Raw genomic sequence first — 18,932 nt, forward strand, 5'->3', positions numbered from 1 at the left:
CAATATTAACATTTTGTCACAACAAAATTCAATTGAAATTGTAAACTACTTTACATTGTTGCAGGTCAAAGATCGAGGTGAGGGTCAAGCTAGATAAATAAAAAATTTGTTTGTTTAAATATTTATTTATTGAAAGTACAACTTCTATTTTCTTTTCTCAATTCTTATTGGATACTGTTTGTTCTTCGTCCGCACACTGATATCGGCCTTAAGTGTGATATCCTCAATAGTACCGTCTGCACAAACCACGTATTCTTTTAAAATGGAAGTCAGAATTATTTTTAGAGCCATGTACGCATAGGCCTTCCCTGAAACAAACCAAGCACTCAAATCATTTTATACAGTTGAAGTTTTTACCGACACAACTTCTTGGACCTGCACTGAACGGCAAATACGCATACTGGTGTCGCTTCTTTACAGCATCTGGAAGAAAGTGTTCTGGGTAAAATTCATTTGGTTTTTCCCAATATTTGGAGTTCCTGTGAATATGGTGTATCGATACTACAGTAGAACATCCTTTGGGTAAACTCCATTCGTCTGAAATTCACGCAATGTAAAACGTCTTGTGCTAGAAGGCACGAGTAGTACCTATCTGGAAATCTTCTGCTGAGGTGCGCATTATAAAAGGCGCTATAGGAAACAATCTAAGAACATCTCTGATGCACATTTCTTGGTAGACAAGTTTAGAAAGGTCGTCTAGTTCCAGTTGGTTCTTGTTTCCAAGGACGTGGTGGATTTCTTCGATCACTTTGTCCTGTATTTTGGGATACATGCCCATCAGAACCAACGTAAACGCACTGATTGTGGTAACTGTGTCTTCACTCTACAATTAGTCGCGTTGGTACCTTGTCACACTGTTTTGGAGATTTACCGCTGAATATAGCGTACTAAGATGGTGGACAATCTCTTCGTCTGAAGCAAATTCCGGACAATTGTTTCTGATGTCTAGAATCTTATCGAGGAAACTGCCGCATGATTTTGCTCCGCGTCTCCCCTCTCCCAGTTTTAAAGCCTAATATAAAATTAAAAACTTTCCAGATATAAATTATGCAGCGAACGGTAAGTTAATGCACAATTTATAGCGTTAATTATATTCTACTATAAACTCGACTCCGAGTCTATTAAAGTGTAATTTGGAATGGCGTCAAACTTGTAAATTTAAGTTTAATGGAAATAGAGCAACAAGAATACAGAATTCAAAATGGGGTGTCAAGGCAACATATCTCACGTTTCTGTAAAATCCGTGAATGAGCTCTCTAGCCTCTTCTTGATCCTTCCAGTAAGGTGTCAATTTAAACAACCATTCTACTTGCAACCACGGTTTGACCATTCGAGAGTGTACCAGTTCATACATTCTAAAACACGAATCAGAGTTGTTTCTCGAGAATGCGACTGTTTACCTGTCGATCGCATCCAGAAATGGATCTAATTGGGTTCCATTTTGTGCGTCAGATTTGACACCAATTACCGACTCTTTGCAATGAAAATATTATTTAGAACGATAACGTTTCGAGAAAAATGCTTACCATTCACAAAACTTGAAACGCATCTGTGTAGATAATTTTCGACATTAAATGCCGGCTGACCCACTTCCGTTTCCAGTTTTTCAAGCAACACATTTACGTGGTGACGGACAGTCGAAAAATACTCACCGACGCTGTTTTTAATAAATAACGAGGACATCAATCTTCGATCTCTCTTCCATTTTGGCCCTTCAAACAAACTGATGAGTTTGAGAAATCGAATATTTGAGTCTCACCAGATGCACTGATTAGTCCTTCTCCGTTGAATGTTTTAATAAATTTGTAAACAGGATCTTTGGATGCAAAGTTCATACAAGAAAGGATTTTCTACAAACGATTAAAGTTATTTGGGAAATTTTGATACTAGGTACTTACAGCAGCTTGCTCTGCCTCGCTGAAAATTACTAAGAATTTAGGACCACACCAGAACCTCATGGGGCTGGAGTAGCGCGAGATCATAGCAACTGTCCTCTCAAAAATATCTGCAGATTGCAAAAAAAGTTAAAAATTAAGTGGAGGGATAATAGAACTCACCTTCGTTGCTACAAGCAAACACAAAAGCATTTCCAATTATTGGAAAAGTTGTGGGTCCAGGTAGGCGCATCGATAAGCGATAGATTTTGTGATTAGAGAGTACATGGGTCAGGAAACAAAAAATAAATATTGCGGATATGGCCAAGAGCCATCCAGTTACCGACATCACACTTTATGGATGAAAAATCCAATTTTTTAAATTACAGACAAATTTCTTTCAAAACTGAGCTGCTCTCGATGCCAGCCAAATAGTCACTGTTTTCACATTTACAATTTTATTTCTAATATATGCCAAGTGCAAACTGGTTTATTACAATAAGCGAAAACAATGTAGAGTAAAATATGTATTTTTGAGTTAACAAACACAAACGATGTGTCAAGTTGGGTAATCTTGCAGATCACCTTGATAATGGTCTACAAGAGGTCACAAAATAAGAGAGAGTAAAATTTCATCATCGTCATGTATTGAGCATTTGTACAAAACAACATTTTACAATTACAAGAAGTCCTCTAGTTCCAGAAAATACAATTGAGACCATTTGAACAGTCGACCAATCAACATCGAGGGTTGCTACAGTTGTTCTACCAACTCACAGAGGGCAGCGCTTTTACTGTCATAAAATGAGTGGTAATGGAATGGCATTGCATTATTTCTGCAGACAACGCGAATTTCCGCATATTAAGCTTGTTTTTGAAATATTGATCATCATCGATGGCGTGCGACAAAATATTGTCATGACATGTCATTCTCCTCGACGCAGTCGGTTTCTCAAGAATAAGTAATTTTTAACAATTTCTCTGGCATCATGGTCGTCATGCAAACAGATTTCATCACGATTCACTGCAATAAAGTGCAATTAGGCAGCGGTTAGTCTTTGCGTTTTTGTTAGAATCTTGTAAAACTTGTGAAATATGTTTGTAAATCGCCATCTAGTCGAGTTTTTGTCATAATTTGTCGCAACAGACTGAAATGATTTTCTAGATGGAAAAGTATTTATTTATGACGGAACATAATGGGTGTTCTAGTAGTACAAAGAGAATGGTAATTATTAATGCCTTTGCCGCCAGTCGTGTGTAAAACAATGTTAAATTCAACCTCCAGGATGAAACCTGACAGGATTTGATTCAAGCTAAACTGATGTTTATTTAAATTTCGGTCTGTACCCATTTAACGATACATCATTAGCGCCATAAATAATTCAAATCTCGTTGCATCACAAACGCAGACATTTCCATCGAAATGTCTCATTTTTGACTGCCTTCCCGAAAATATTCGCTTTGTAACGAGTTTCATTAAATTTAATTGCCGAAACAATGTTATTCCTGAATGAGAACCAATACGCAGTAATTCATTCGGTTTAAATTCAAACAGCGATTAAACTGACGTATCGGTTCATGAATAAATATCAGGTGAATTCTTAAAATGTTGGTCAATTAATTGTTACATCAGAGGGGTTCGCACAGCACCGACGCCCATCCCCAAGTCCTGGTGCACGTACATTTTTGCACCTGGAGTAAAATGTTGATTGCGCTGTTGTCCTTCAATCTTTTGCTGGCGTCTTATTTTTTATGTATTAAATTGACAAGGCATACGAGTCATTTAATGGAACAAAGAAAAAATTCAAATGGAAGGCAAAAGGCAACGTGAATGCCAGACAATGAAAGACACACATTTATTGTCTGAAAGAATTCCTCCGTTGTTTATTATTCTTGAAACGTGCTTAGTGACTGGGGACCTGTTATATTCTGACGTACAAAATGTAATTGCATGATTCTGTTCAAAGTCGACACACTGTCAGCCGAGGAATCCCACAACACGACTCCTCCACGGGTCAACCGAATTTTCTTTTTAACTTGGCACGTTTACCGTTGAATTTATGTCACGTGGATACTTATTTAATTTGGGGATTCGCCCCCTGACATCACAATTCAAAGTAAAGCGGCTCACGCCACCGGTACTTTATGTCGCAAAGATCATTTGAAAACCTCGACGTTCCCGTTCTTGGCAAATTGTTGTTCTTCAGCGGACGTTAATAATATTTTGGTCGGAACGTGAAGATTTCTACGGCGATTACGACACTCAGAAAATCCCAGATGACGCACAAGAAAGTTGCAGTGGTGTTGTTGTCTCAGGTCAAGATGTGGATTTTGGGAATTGTATCAGTGAAAGTGGAATTAAAAGTCAACTAAATCAGCCGAGAGTGTAATGAAAAACCCAGCTGGAACCGTCTACATGTATATAAAGTTGATAACGAAACACTTCGAGGTTAGTTCTCCCTTCTAAGTGTTTACAGAGTTCGTACACTTTCACTGGCACTTTCTTGGTGTCTGTCGGCTTATCAAGATGCATTGCTTGCTCCAAGTAAGTAAAATAATCCTCTTGTCGCGCATTAAAACGTCGCTTTGCTTTAATTAAAAAGGCTTTAAATAATTTCGTTGTCGTATTTGCAGATTTGTCTCGTCGGGTGCGTCGTCGCGACGGCCGCCTGCGCCACTCTCGAGGCCCCCAGGACCCCCATCGCGGACGAGGCGATCGACGCGACCCTCAACGACAAGAGGTACCTCTTGAGGCAGCTCAAGTGCGCTCTCGGCGAAGCCCCCTGCGACCCCGTAGGGCGAAGGCTCAAAAGTAAGCCCCGATAAATCATTAACGGTAATTGCAACTGCACGTGCACTCGTATCTCGGCACGGTGAGATCACAGTTGCATGATTGGAGCATCCAACTTTCACTAGAAAGTTCTTTGCAAAAAATTGTTACGAGAAGTTGCGTCGTTTCAGGTTTGGCCCCGCTAGTGCTGCGAGGCTCTTGTCCCCAGTGCACCCCCCAAGAGAAGAGACAAATCCAGAAGGTGTTGGCGTACGTGCAGAAGAACTATCCCAAAGAGTGGAATAAAATTCTGCAACAGTACGCCGGTTGAAGGTCAGAGGTGTGCAGAATAATTTATTGCTATTTTAAATAATGCAAAACAATAGTAGTTATTGCAGTCATTGTCATTTTAAAATTAATTGTGTTAGCTGTGATTGAAAAATTATTATTATCGGTGCCCGGTGCTGCCATCAAGTACAAATCTGTGTGGTGAAAATTGTAGTTTTTATCGTTAATAAAAGTGAATCAAAATAGAAATTTTTAATGGGAATTTATGTTATGTTTAATTGTGTGTAGCTTTAATAAAATGAATGGAGTGTAACAATTTGTTTTTCTTTGGGAGGAAGGTGAAGAAAAGGGAACAACAATATTGTGCGTGCGAACTGGAGGAGGGGCGTTGGAGTAAAGTGATAATATTTGTAGAGTCCAACTATTGAAATAAGCGAAGTGTCAAAGGTTTTTGCTTATTGTGGGTCAGGCGGGATTAGGGGATGGTAACTGTTGCGGTCGTCGAGCAAACAATGGTAGTTATTTCACATACGATTGAAGTATATTTAAATTAGAATCGGTGGCATTGTTGACTTTAAGCAACCGCGAACATCCCGTTGATGGCTCAGTGAAATTTGCTATGCTGAAATTACACAGCTGGGGAAAGTCTATTGTTTTCATATAATTGAGTTCTGCAACTCCAAGTTACATCCAAAAGGATCCTATCTGTGATTGTCGAAATGGGTTTTATAATCGGAGTAATTGTTTCCGCCCGTTTTATCACCTCTCCAAGTGAAAAATAAATATTTTGCCGCAAAATAAATACCACAGGGAATATTATTCCTCGCGCTTGTTTGAGCTTAATATCGAAAGTTGCAGCGAATTTCCTCGTGAGTACTGCCCGCTTATCACCCCGAAATTCAAATAGCGGTTGCCAAGTTAAATATTTGCCGAAATTACACTCATAGGTGTTGCCGGAAAACTTCAAACATAGTGGAAAACTCGGATAATGAGTCGCCGCATTATCAGATTCGCAAACATTTAAAACGCACACGATCTCTGGCCCCGATTATCGCGAAACACGTTCATCCCCATTTGACCCGACGCAAATAGGTTCACGAATAAAATTCAAATTAGACAAAATCCCGCTCAACTCGCTGTGCAACAGATTCTCCATAAATTGTAATTCTTGGCATAGTGCGAATCGAAAAGTGATAAAATCAATTGGAATCTACTAAATAATTCCATTAAGGGTGTCGACTTGCCGGCTTCAGATTGCAGACTCCGGGAACTCGGAAACTGCCATAATACAAACCATGCACGTTTAACACGAACTCCTCACAAGAATCTTGCAGAATAAAACACCACCAGTACCAGACGTTACACACCGTTGTGTCTCCCATTCCAACTACTCTTCGGCATGCCGCAGCACCTCCTCAGAACTACAAAAACTATCGACCCCTATCAGTCACACAACTCTGAAGCTTGTTTGATACAACCCCGGGAAGTTTCTCGACAATATCGAATTACTTCTCAAGAGTGAAAATCTCATCACAAAGGAGAAGAAACGAGTAAAATAAAAATTATTAGAAAGATTAACAAAACAAGATACACCGAAATGTATTTATGTTGATAAAGTGTTTCTTCCTTTGAGGAAACAAAGAACCGCTACTTTGTGTTCCATCCCGTTTTGTAACGGGCCAAAAGAAATAGGTATTCTTTTTGTGAGACTTTGCAGCAGGTGCATAAGCATTTTGTTGGTGCTGCAGTTGACGCTCCAGGTCAGCAGGATCGGTAAGGAGAGTGGTCAAAATGATGATGACGTCACCAGAGACGCTGGCCACGACCAGAAAATCAACATCTTCCGGCGTCAGCTGAAAGTAATGAACACGAAGGGGCATAACGGCTGTGCTTTATAGCAGACAGCACTAAACTACTGCCTGCCACATCTTAGAGTCGAGACCGCCGTTTTAGCCGGAAGATATTTATGTGCATCGAGCGGCGCGAAAACAGAATACGAATATCCTCTTTAGAAGACCCACCCCACAAACAGATAAATTTCGTGTACATTAAATTAAATCAGAATAGCATTATGCTATCCGGTCCGCATCATGGCTAATTCAATACAGGATTGATTTATTATTGAATATTGGATTGGCGCGGTCGCGTTGCGTTGTTTGCTATGGATTCCACAATCCTGATCACACAATTAATACATTGTAAGTGAATCAGAGATAGTCCATGATCTTGCTTATGACTTCGGTAGTGGTCGCGCTTCCTCCCAAATCCGGCGTGTGCACCTTGTCTTTGGTCACAGTTTGGTAAATGGCGTTTTCGATTTTTCTAGCGTGATGATCGTGGCCCAAATGGTGCAACATATCCACCGAAGCGTTCAACATGGCGATGGGATTCGCTCTGTTCTTCCCAGCGATCATTATACCCTTGTTCCGCGTCCCTGGCTCGAAAACTGCAAACGCCTCGCCATAATTCTTACCAGACCTGAGTCCAGGTCCGCCGCTTATGCCGCAAATCACGTTCGCCACGATGGTTCCGTAAAGATTTGGCGTGAGCAGAATGTCAAACTGTTGCGGTTTGGACACCAACTGCATGCAACAATTGTCGACGATGATGTCGTTGTGTTCTATGTCGGGATAGTTTCGCGCAACTTGTTTGGCAATCTTCAGAAACAGACCGTCGGACAGTTTCATAATGTTGGCCTTGTGGACTGTCGTAATCTTCTTGCGCTTGTTCTTCTTCGCGTACTCGAAGGCGTACCGGGCCACTCTCATAGTGTTCTCTTTGGTGATGATCTTCAGATTCTCGACGACCTTCCCGGCGATGCTGTGCTCCAACATGGAGTACTCGCCTTCGGTGTTTTGCCGGATGACGACGATGTCGACGCCGGAGTGTTTGGCCGGGACACCAGGATACGACTTGCAGATCATGACGTAGACGTACAAGTCCAGTTCGTTTCGGATCGCTATGTTTCTCAGTTTGACAGTAGTGTCGGTGCTTCTTGTCTCGACGTGGCCCTTGATCGCCACACCGTTGCGTTTTATCGAGACGAGGCTGTAGTCCAGCTCTTGGTTGTCGTGGCGCTTGGGGTCGATCTGGGTGACTTCAAAGTCTACAGGAGCTCCGATAACATTGAAAATTTGTGTCACATAGTTCATCAGTTCTGGACCTATGCCAACCCCTGGGATCATGGTGACGGTGTGTCTTCCACCGTACAAGGCCAAGGGCATGGGAGTGGCCTTGATGCATCTTGGGGTCTTGTGTTGAATCTCGAAGTCGGACAGGAGAGAATTCGATCTGCAAAAAGTTTTCCAAAAAAGTGACCGACCTCTGAGAAGTTTGAACCCGCTCATTTTGACAGTTTGGGTTTTATCTGTCACTTTTGACATGTGTCAAATACAAATTACAGCGTACTCTAATATGACGACAACTGTGACAATTTGTAGGTTAGAATAAGAAAAATGAGCAGGAAGGAATCTGGATCAGACATTTGTGTTAATGCCTTCAGTGGAGTCGGTGTAATTTAGGGGAACCAGACGAGCAGTAACGCCGCTTGCGGAGTAGTGCGTGGGGTCTGGTTAACTTACCTTGCTGCAACATTAATAATGTTGTGAAATTTAAACAAGACAGCTAATGGTGGATTTGCGGGTCGAATTCAAACTGACGTGGCTGCCTCTAAGTGTAAGGCTTAGTTTAGTGGTGCAGTAAACAAGACAACCGCAAGCCGCGGTTCGCGGCCACTATATTGTTTCCTGGTGTCCCGCAAAGCTCCTCCACCGACGAGAGCCGGAAAGCTACGCCGAGTTTCATAATGCACGAGACCAATACCGGATGCACTACTTCACCGCCACATCATTTATACAAATCCAGCGAAAGCTCGTGCTTTTCGGAAAATCGAACAAATTTCACAGACTTTCGCCCCAACTTTATAAATCTTTAACTTTGTTAATATGTTGTGGTCCCAAGATCAATTTTCTGATAGTTGCTTTAAATTTATTACCGCCTCTTATCACTGTTTGAGGATACAGTGAGTTGAATTATTGAATACATTTTCTTTGGGCGAAAGTTTTCCACTTATAATCGCTCCGAATATCTCATGAATATTTAACTTGAACCATCAATATTTCGATTTTCTTTACAAAATTTGGGCGCAAGAAAAACAAGAGCGTCTGTAATGTCGGTGCAATAGCACAAGATGGACGAAGTGCAAATTTTCGTTTGTGTGCGGAAGTAGAGGACTGTGGGAAAGACCACATGACACTGGTTGCCACTTGTGCCCGTTTCCTCACTATACGAACAGAGCTTTGTCATCTCTGCAGGAACAAAAAATACATATTTCACTGTGATGCGAAAACGTATCCTGTTTGAACGTTTATTGAAATAGCACGACCCAATTTCAAGTTTAAGATATTAAGTTTAGATTAGGTGGACTCCCAACGGAGACACTTTGTCTTCCTTCGGCCTCCTCAAAAATTATTAGCGATTAGTTTACGCGTGGCCTCGACGCAAATCCAATAAAGTCCTCGAGACGTTTGCAAATTTCTGAAACAGACTCGTCCCCGATGGCCGCGGTAAGTATTGAGTTTTTGCAATTTCGATCCAATATTATATAAGTGATGCGGGGGAAGAGACGCGAGGTGTAATTGAAAAATCAGACCAACTTGTACGGAAGTTCGATTTCAATTACACGAGACGTCTCTTCCGAACTTTCCTTTCTGAACCCCGAGAAGGGCGTCGATGAAATCTTTTGAAATAATGACAGCCCCGCCGGATGGCGAGACACCGACTAAGCGGGAATTTCAAACCCCGGAGCCCTAATCGTACAAACTACTCCGCCAATCTGCATACTGCCTGGCTATGCAAAATATTTTCGCGTCTTGCGGATTTGATTTTGTTACATGAAACGTAAAATTATTTCAAATTTTGTATGCGCAATTCTGATTTGACATTAATATTTCTACAATTCTAACATCGACATATGTGGCATATTTTCAAGTTTTCTCGATTTAAAATTTCTACTTGGCGATGCGAAAAACTTTGTGAATAAATTACCAGATACGGTGAAAATCGTGACGCATCTGTGCTCGTTCGTTCTTTAGTGGTAAAGGACGGCAACATTTTTCTTTCAATCTCCTGATGGATTCTACTCTGATCGGGAGTAGTGTGGCTAATTTTTTCGCCGCCCTTTAGTCCTATTTACACTTTGAAAATTACACAGTAAATAACACAAAAATGTAACAAATGAAATTAAACCACACAAATGGAATTCCATTTTATAATTAAATCTGCAAAAAGCGTCCTCAACTGTGATCTACATTTTGTAATATTTGCCATAATACTTCTCTTGAATTTACCGCAATGCACCGAGTGTGTTTGCCAACGATCGATACATCAAACATTCGCATTTGTATTATTTAATTACATATTACCACAACACTCGTGCAGCATAATGGTTCGTCTATCTGAAATGAATAAAATAAAATTCAAACAATTATTTTATGGCGCAGATGTTCCAACACGCCGTGCACTCACCCTAAGTTGCAAGCACAACAAGCTGTCGCTGTAAAAATATTTTTTATGACAAACCCTTCATCCCGGTAATTAAGATCTCATTTATTTTTTCCTTCGTCGAATATCTGTTTACAAAAAATAAATTGAATATTTTAAGATCAGCGAAGTTTTTTGTTTGCCAATTCATTTATTGAGAATTGTTTTTATCTGTACTTTCATCTATCTGAAATGGATAAAATAAAATCCAAACAATTATTTTATGGCGCAGATGTTCTAACAAGCCTTGCACTCACTCCATGTTGCAAGCACAATCCAAGCTTCATTACAATCGTCTGTGTAGAATGTTTTTTATGAGAAACCCCTCGTCCTGGTAATTAAGGTCTCATTTAATTTTTTTCCTCGTCGAGGATTTCTTTACAAAAAATAAATTATCTAAAATCGGCGAAATTTTTTGTTCGCCAGATTATTTATTTAGAATTGTTTTTATAAGGTCGAACAGACTTGACGTCCTTTATACTGAGCTAATTATTTCTACAAAAATGTGCAACAGACAGTTCGTTAAATCAAATCCTTTGTAAATTAAAATTTAAAAGCACCGGTTTGAGAAATTTATCTACACTCAACTTGGGGTATAAGGATTTGCTGATTTTCTTGAGATAACTTTGACCGGTTTCAGCACAACTTTATTATCACTTTTCGGGTGTATCGATCCCGTTTTGGAATTTTACCAAGCTCTACAGGACACACTACATACCAAAAGAAATATTGTCCGGAGAAATTAATTAAGTGTATCTTGTATTCGCCAAATATCCGCTCGGCGAAGCCACATTAAGACTTCCTTATTTGATGACTTTTTTTGTTTGAGTGTTTGAAATTCTTGGTCATATTGCCGCTGAATTCTTTCTATCGTTTCTTTCCCGGCTCCTAAATAAATCAAGTTGTGTGAGCAAGCTGAGCGATAAAAATGATTCGGAATTCCTCGGCCGCAAATTTATCAGCAATAGTAATTTATTGGTAATTTTATGTGAACTCCAAGCACAATCCCTTATTTTTAACACGCCCTAATGTGTTGTGAACACAGTCGGTCACAGCTGGCAGAGCAACCATTACAACATACGTGGACGCAACCCACAATACACCTCCTCTCGACAGTATTCTTTCTACTCGGTCACTTTTCATTATTATTTTATTATTTGCACCCTGTTTGCCGTCAGACCGATGGCATAATAAAACGGCGTAAAACCTTAATAGCATTCCTGAAATATTTTCATTTGACGTGAAGATGTTTAGAAAGTGGCAGCCAGCTGTATCAGTTTTACGCGTCCGGGGAGCCTTTCCCGCAGGAATAAAAGTAATTAAATATGTATTCTGGGAAGCAATGTAATCGCGTAATCGTATTACGTTTTAGTCTCAGTCTCTGTTGTAGATTACTGGTATTACACACCCTTTTATAGGTCACCTCTTTGCATTACGACTTCGCAACAATATTCATTAGTGGGGATTCGCTTCGACGCCTACCGGAGGCAAAAATTCACCGGAGAGAGTCCTCTCGTATTTTTTGGGTTGTGCAAAAATGCAAAAACACTCTTAACGGTATTAAAATTATTATGGCGGAGTTTCGCTGTATTTTACCAAGCGGACGGGTGAACAATTTGGGGATGCATCTGACAATGAAATACAAGTAAAGTTGACTTTCATTATATCCATTTAGATTACAGCTAACTGTTAAAGTTTTCTAATCAAGAGCTTTCTGTGTTTAATGTTTGCATGGTCGTGTTTTTGTGATGGAATTAGCATATTTCGGCTTTATAGCACTGTTTATATGTATTAGACTTTACGCCCGAAACTCACCCCGTTCGTAATGAGTTATTGGATCATTCCACACTTTAACGGCGATGAAACTGAATTATTATGGTCATTAAAAGTTAATAATATTATCTGTGTCGGGTCGCTAACGGTCTGCTCGCCTGGACCTTTTTACTATGATATACAGACCCACACCATGTACGTTATGTGTTTAATGAATCGTAATAATAATTTATCTCGAACGACTCCTAAAAATTACTCCAATTAAAATTTTTATGTACCCGGATAAATCCCCCGACGAAATGCATTTCTCTAAGCTCCAATTCTACAATTGTCCCACACATCTACTCCTCCGAAAAACGCCAACTACACTTCTGCTGATGTAAAAAGAGAGAAACCGTGGCGCAAAGCAAACGACCTCTTATGTTCCAGAGCGAATGGAAAGAACTGGGCAAAAAACCAATTTTTCAAAGTCTCAACGGATCAGCAAAACACAAGTCTTGTCGGACCTTTTAATTCAAAACTTGTAGCGTCATATTCGAGCTGATTAGGGCAATTAAGAGTGTGGCCCCGCACTATTGTTAGTTTTGACGATAAGAGCAAACTTTCAGTACCTCCATCTCAATGAAAAATGAGTTTAATTGTGAGGTAAGATTGATGATTATGGCTCTTCTGATTTATCGAAGCTATTGTCCGCAACCCACAATGAGAAGAATCTAATATGTGTTTTTATTGAGGATCGGTGGGCGCTCTGATAAATAAATAATTAATGCAACGCCAAATTGTAAAACGCATCGACGTTTGAGACGAAATAAATGGAATAATGACGGCTCGTGTACCAGGAACGCCTCTTCCAAATCTAATAAGTGCGGAGAGATTCGAACGTGAGGAGGTTTAACATTACCGATATAAACGAAATTGTTTTCTTTTCGGGCGTCTTCCATCTATGGGATTTCATCAAGTGTCAAGCTCGATATTAAATCGTCTGGGGCTCGCGCAAATTACACAATTCCCCCCAATTAAAACATGGGAGGTGGTGCAATTACGAAATCTTGCAGTGGTGCTTGTGAAAAATAAATAAGTATGTACATAAAAACAGTCATCTAAATATAATTCCCAACACGGGGACCACGATAAAGTACAGGATTTTATTGTAAGAGCGAGTAGACGTTTTTCCTTGGAATATGTCTCCCCAAGGAACAGGTTTGACGCCACCAACAACTTATCTTGAGGTTCGTCCTGTAGAGCTCCGATTACCGAAAAAATTACTCGGATAATACAAATAAACTTAGAAAAAAGGAGAGTCCCACAACTATCCGTCGTGATTTAAGGGTGGTTCGATGTTGACAGAAACCGAACAAATAATTGACCAGTTTATGTTCTGATCAGGAGTTTTTTGTTCTTCCATTAAGAAATTTAAAATCTGGGAGACTACCTGTTGCACGATGTATACAAAAGTTCATGAGACCAGCAAATTTTGGTATCAGACAAGTTCTCCGCAAGTTCTGGACTAGCTGAATAAATTGGGAAGAGTGAAAGGGAAAGTTCGGGATTGGGTTGTTGACGACGCCTCCAGTACAGCAACCCTGTAAAAATTGTGACGATTAATTAAAGTAGAAAAGTGTAAATAAGAGTATTTTTTTATTTAGATTTAATTGGTTAATTAATCAGGTCGCTCGAAGGAATCGTAAACCGAACAAAGTAAAATAGACCCAGGGGAGGTTCAACTTTATTTATGGCATATAATTTATTGTATGGTCTCTTAATCAAACCCCTCGAGAACTGCCGAACAAGACCTTTCGTTATACTATAAGTCTGGGGTTTGCGAAATTCATCCCGTCCCATAATAAATCTTTAGAGCGCGAGGTTGTAAAATCTGCATGGTGAAATTTCTTTGTGTATCGAAAATTATCGGCGCTTAGTCGAACAAACATGGTAATGAGTTCTGAAGCGCGGAATGAATTGTAATAAGGTGGTGTAAAAACAAAATAGCTGGAATTTACAGGGTAGTTAAGATTTATTGTGTAACCGGGAAGTGGAAAAATAAAGGCCAATCTACGTAATGCACAAAGCGGGAAAGCTCCAATCTGCCGTATAAATAGGCATCCTGTAACACTTGTTACATTCTCGGTGCTACACTCCAGTCGGACATGTCGGGGGTTAACTGATGAAACGGGTGTCGGGGTGTAAAAATCCACTCTATAAATGACTGCGTCTCGATCTGGAAAGATTTAATGCGAGGGGTATTAAAACCATTAAGATTAAACCAGTAACCTTCAAAGTGTCTTGAGGACAAGTATAAATTAATTAATAAACTCTGATACAAAATTAAACACGTAATGAACTCTCACCACTTAATTTCGCATTAAATCCTCCGCTCCAGAAATTTGGTTTAGCTTGGCTGAATTGGAAGCTTACTGCGTCTAGGCTTTCATCTTTCTATCGAGTTATAGCCAGGGGAATTTATTTTCGCTTGATTTGATTACGACGAGCTTTCATCCTCGATAGTTTGTGTTTCCACCGCATAAATATTCATCAACAAGTGTCATTTTTCCCTCACTCTTATTCCTACCAGTGCAAGCACGCCCGCTCATAACGCTGAAAATGTTGATACAATTCGGGAGAGCTGCAATTTCCAATTTATAAAACTCAAAGCGGTTTTTCCGGTTTTCTGGAAACTTGGAAAAAGCGGACCGGAAAGTCGAAATTGCAGATTAGAGTCGGGTTCATTTGAAATTCTTAAACAAGCAAAAACCCATCACCACGATTAGCAGTTGCGAGTTTGAAATCAGCCGGAACTAGTTTCGAACTGTCCCACTATTTTTGCTTTACTTTTATAATCCCGCTGCTTTCCCGTAATATATTTAGTTCCGCGATGGAGCTCGATATTTCGGCGAAACTTTTAATGGAACAAGACCACTGAATTTCAAGTAAAGCGGCTTAAGCCCAACCAGATTCTGTTGAATTTATCTAATTTTAAAACAAATTTGCACAAAAGGTCTAACGGAAATATTGAATAAATGTCCGGAAAACCTAATTACTTTATGTGCTAAATTATTCATGAAGTTTGTTCTTCTTTAAGGTTGCCGCAAAAAACCGCGCTTCTGGTGTCGACTAATCGAACAGTCAACATTGAAAGACAATCAAAAATGAAAAAGAGATATTCGCTTGTGGGGTCTGGTGATTTCTCTTGCTTTCGCTTTTAAAATTTACTCGTTTGCGGACAAATTGAATCCGAGATGCAGATTTTATTGTGTAGATTTGTTTTGTTGACCTCATGAAAAGATAAGAACAAGAAAGACCGAAGTAAATCGTCCAGTGGAGCTTGCCGAGACAGTAAATCTCTTCGAACAGTTACTGATAACCCCACATTTAAATCAAAGAGTCGCATTTATCACCGTGACAATCTTAGTTTATGGAAGAGCGCGGTCGGTTTAAAAATTCATTAGTGGCTGAAGCGGAGCTGTTAAAATTCTTGATCGAGACCAGACCGTCGTTAATTGTGATTTTAGTATTAAAAGTCGCCGTATCAATTATGGGAGCACAAATTTGACAGTGATTCAATAAGACTGTTCCATTTGCAAGTGCGAACTAACCCCCATCAAGTAGTGATTGGCATAAGGTGGAGTTGATGAGCTACATCAGCTCGAGGTACGTTGTGCGAAAGCACAGGATTGATAAACCCCTTAGGAACGACGAAAACGGATAGGGAGAGAATGAAGCTGCTTTCCCGTTTCAACTTCCGAGACTGTAATTAACCCTTCATCGCTTGATCAATTTTAGGTCAGCAAGAAACCGTGCTGGTTTTGAGTTATGAACTCTCAACAATGGGATAAGAGGATTTGCGTGTTTAGATTTTCTTATACAAATAGTTTTTGCCTCTTAATAGATGCCATTTGCGTCAGAAAATGATTTATCGTGGGACGCGTTTTTACCGGAGCGCAATAACGAATCGAAAATATTTTCCCTTCCACTCCGGGACGCACACCAGACCGTTTAATTGCGCCGTCTCCGGAGCATGTTCAATTCCGGCATAATTACACAACGAATCGGTTAAAACAAATAACGACATTTCAACATTTAACTTGCAAATACAAAGTAAATTGAAATTTTTACACCGGGGCCAAGGTCGCGCTTTCTATTTGCACGATTGATGTCGTGAGCCCTTATTTTCAATAACGTTAATGTCGTCTTGCAGAATTCGTTCCGAGATCTTCGCCGAAAATAATGGGATTTCCTAAATTTCTAAACTGCTCCAAAGCACGGTGCAATAAAAAACGTTTACGAGTTTCACAAACTCGGAGGACTGAAAATAAGGAAACTTTTCATTGAGTTAGCCACCAGCCGTTCTAAGTACATAACACACTTTTCAGGTTTTTGTTAATTTAAACAATTTCATTTTCGAGTGCGCAACAAGAACCTCCAACTCGAACCAACGCGGCCCCATTAACAATTTTAATTTCGTCCTGAAATGAAACAAAAGTTGTCCCAGTTACTGACGATTGAGATTCGGAAGGAGCAATGTGGAATAACCTGTGGTGTACAAATTCGAGAGGCGGCAGTCTCTTCTGGTTGGTTGTCGTTAATGTCTGAGCAAGTGAAAGGAACACTCTATTTATTTTTATGACAAATGATAACGCGGTAATCAGAGGGTGAAAAGAATATCATTACGACATCCTCGAAGCGGTTCGAGTAAACGAGTTGTGCGTGTTGCGAAACGATAACTTGTTCACTAACTCATGCACGCGACATTTGCTTTATTGGTGTATGTACAGTTCGTTTGCGGATTTGATGGAGGCCACGGTCACGTTGTGGCGAAATTAGCGTGCTGGCGACATTTTTTGGGGGGGTCTGGAGTGGGATAATGGCGGCAATAACATCAGACATTCCGGCGAGAGCTCCTGTTATATTTTAAAATATGTGAATTGCCTAGATGGAATAGTGGATCAGGAGGGAGTGAAGCGGGTACTTCACACCTGATTCCGGCACTCACAGCCGAGCAGAGACATTACCCCACACTTGTACCGAAAAGGATCCTCCCCTTCTCTATACCTTGCCCTTCGTAGACGCACTTTCCCACCTGCTATCTCTATAATGGCTATTATATCAGATTTCAATAAACATCTTTCATCCAGGGCCACCTTTCCAACAAAGCGGTCCTGCAAGAACTCTCATTGTTCGAGATGCGTCTCCTAGCCTTATTCGGGCTAATTTCGAACTCGAGATCTCAAATATTTAGAATGTATTGTTCCCTTAATTAATTGTAGACTCCCACTACAAACAAGCCAGTTTCGCCGAAATTACGAACGCGCAAAAACACTTTTTAAAACATTTCTCCCCAACATATTCCCCACACTACCGATGCAAATAACACAGATAAGCGAGAAAATATAAAAAGCTTTTAGTAAACTCTTCACCTCTGCCAACATCATCTTAAAACACTGACGACCAACACATTCTTATTCCACCACCCCCAAAGCCTTTCGAATCCCGCAAAAACTTTCCAAATTACTACCGCCACTGTCCGATCTTTATGTATTTATTCCAGATTCATTATCATTACCCTTGTAAGCCGTTTGTTTTTGCAAGTCTATCTGTTGCTGTAGTGGCAGCTGCGTCCCATTCTGTGGAATAATTTTGGGTTTTTGTCGTGGGTGGCCCTCTCTTCGGTGGTTTGTTTGATTTTCAGCTAAAACTAAAAATAATTTTCATGTAAGGCCTCGGGCTGTTTGTTTTCATCTTGAACTTTATCGCCCTCACGATTTAATATCCCGACAGCGCCAACAACGAAAAAATCGAAGAAAAAGGACGAGCAAGGAGTGCGATACGAAACTGTAGCCGATCTAAAACTTCATCTGAACAGTTGAAATTGCACCGGAAGTGCACGTGATCATTTTTTAAGAGCAACAGTTTCGGGACACGTTGTTTATATTCGTTCAATTTTCCGATAAGGCTGCATTTTCGCATCGTACGCCACAACCAATGCATATTTCACTCGTGAGTTACATATAGTATAAAATAAGTGCTTCCAGGATGCGCGGAATGGATGTATCGCATTTGGAGACGCTTTTCGTTAAAGTGGTACTTTTTCTGCGGACCGGGTTATCTTTCCAGCTCGTGTATTCCTGTTATTATTTTGCTTCAGCGAATATTTATCCTTTGAATACCTACGACAAGTTTCCAGCATGTTTTCGTCCAAAGAAAGTCGAAGAAAAAATCCATCTCGGCCACGCCGACGTTTAATCTGCTGTAAAGTATTTTCAGCGTTTTTCATCGCATCAAAACTGCTTAACCCTGCGTTCGCAAATTTCCGATCGCGTCCAACCAGTCGGCGGAAGTGCACTTTGTAATATTTCCAAGACTCGCCCGGTCCAGATTACGCTAAATGATGAATACGAGGGGTGAGATGTGGCGCGATTTAAAATTTAAAACACGACGGGTCGATTCCTTCGTGATTCGCCCCCAAGAAATGACGATTGGGCCGGACGTGAGGGGCATAACTCCGGCTGCATTCAGATGCAGATGCAGACATCCCCAATTAAAACCGGCTCTTAATTGTGAGACTTAATGAAAACAGTGGTCTCCTCCCGGCGATGAATCATCCCCCTCGCCATTATTTCTTGGAGAGGGCGCACTCGTGGTAATTCGCACGATCATGCAGATTTGCCAAATCGTGAGCGTTTTGTCAA

At 40.3% G+C, this 18,932-nt stretch overlaps 3 protein-coding genes across 5 annotated transcripts; 1 reads left to right on the forward strand and 2 right to left on the reverse strand.

Annotated features, from left to right (window-relative positions):
- Nucleotides 1-90: 90 nt before the first annotated feature.
- On the reverse strand, nucleotides 91-2,359 carry LOC138135484 (cytochrome P450 4C1-like). Of its 2 annotated transcripts, none has more exons than XM_069054230.1 (10): nucleotides 2,058-2,359; nucleotides 1,899-2,005; nucleotides 1,760-1,850; nucleotides 1,527-1,712; nucleotides 1,401-1,473; nucleotides 1,229-1,355; nucleotides 872-1,012; nucleotides 589-823; nucleotides 367-537; nucleotides 91-308 (listed from the first exon to the last, which is right to left on the reverse strand). In XM_069054230.1, exons 1-10 carry the CDS (start codon nucleotides 2,221-2,223, stop codon nucleotides 145-147), a joined length of 1,461 nt encoding a protein of 486 aa, XP_068910331.1. In that variant the 5' UTR covers nucleotides 2,224-2,359; the 3' UTR covers nucleotides 91-144. The 2 variants fall into 2 exon arrangements, with proteins under 2 accessions (XP_068910331.1, XP_068910330.1); XM_069054229.1 differs by having other exon boundaries at nucleotides 358-537.
- Nucleotides 2,360-3,843: 1,484 nt separating this feature from the next.
- On the forward strand, nucleotides 3,844-5,248 carry LOC138135507 (ejaculatory bulb-specific protein 3-like). 2 transcript variants are annotated; one of them, XM_069054260.1, is made up of 3 exons: nucleotides 3,844-4,323; nucleotides 4,509-4,686; nucleotides 4,836-5,248. In XM_069054260.1, the coding sequence occupies exons 1-3, from the start codon at nucleotides 4,264-4,266 to the stop codon at nucleotides 4,973-4,975; spliced, it is 378 nt and encodes a 125-aa protein (XP_068910361.1). In that variant the 5' UTR covers nucleotides 3,844-4,263; the 3' UTR covers nucleotides 4,976-5,248. The 2 variants fall into 2 exon arrangements, with proteins under 2 accessions (XP_068910361.1, XP_068910362.1); XM_069054261.1 differs by having other exon boundaries at nucleotides 3,849-4,419.
- Nucleotides 5,249-5,377: 129 nt separating this feature from the next.
- Nucleotides 5,378-8,334, reverse strand: LOC138135494 (isocitrate dehydrogenase [NAD] subunit gamma, mitochondrial-like). Its single transcript, XM_069054243.1, has one exon. It carries the CDS (start codon nucleotides 8,313-8,315, stop codon nucleotides 7,140-7,142), a length of 1,176 nt encoding a protein of 391 aa, XP_068910344.1. The 5' UTR covers nucleotides 8,316-8,334; the 3' UTR covers nucleotides 5,378-7,139.
- Nucleotides 8,335-18,932: the final 10,598 nt, after the last annotated feature.

The sequence above is a fragment of the Tenebrio molitor genome, chromosome 7 (genome assembly GCF_963966145.1).
Source record: "Tenebrio molitor chromosome 7, icTenMoli1.1, whole genome shotgun sequence".
Taxonomy (NCBI): Eukaryota; Metazoa; Arthropoda; class Insecta; order Coleoptera; family Tenebrionidae; genus Tenebrio; species Tenebrio molitor.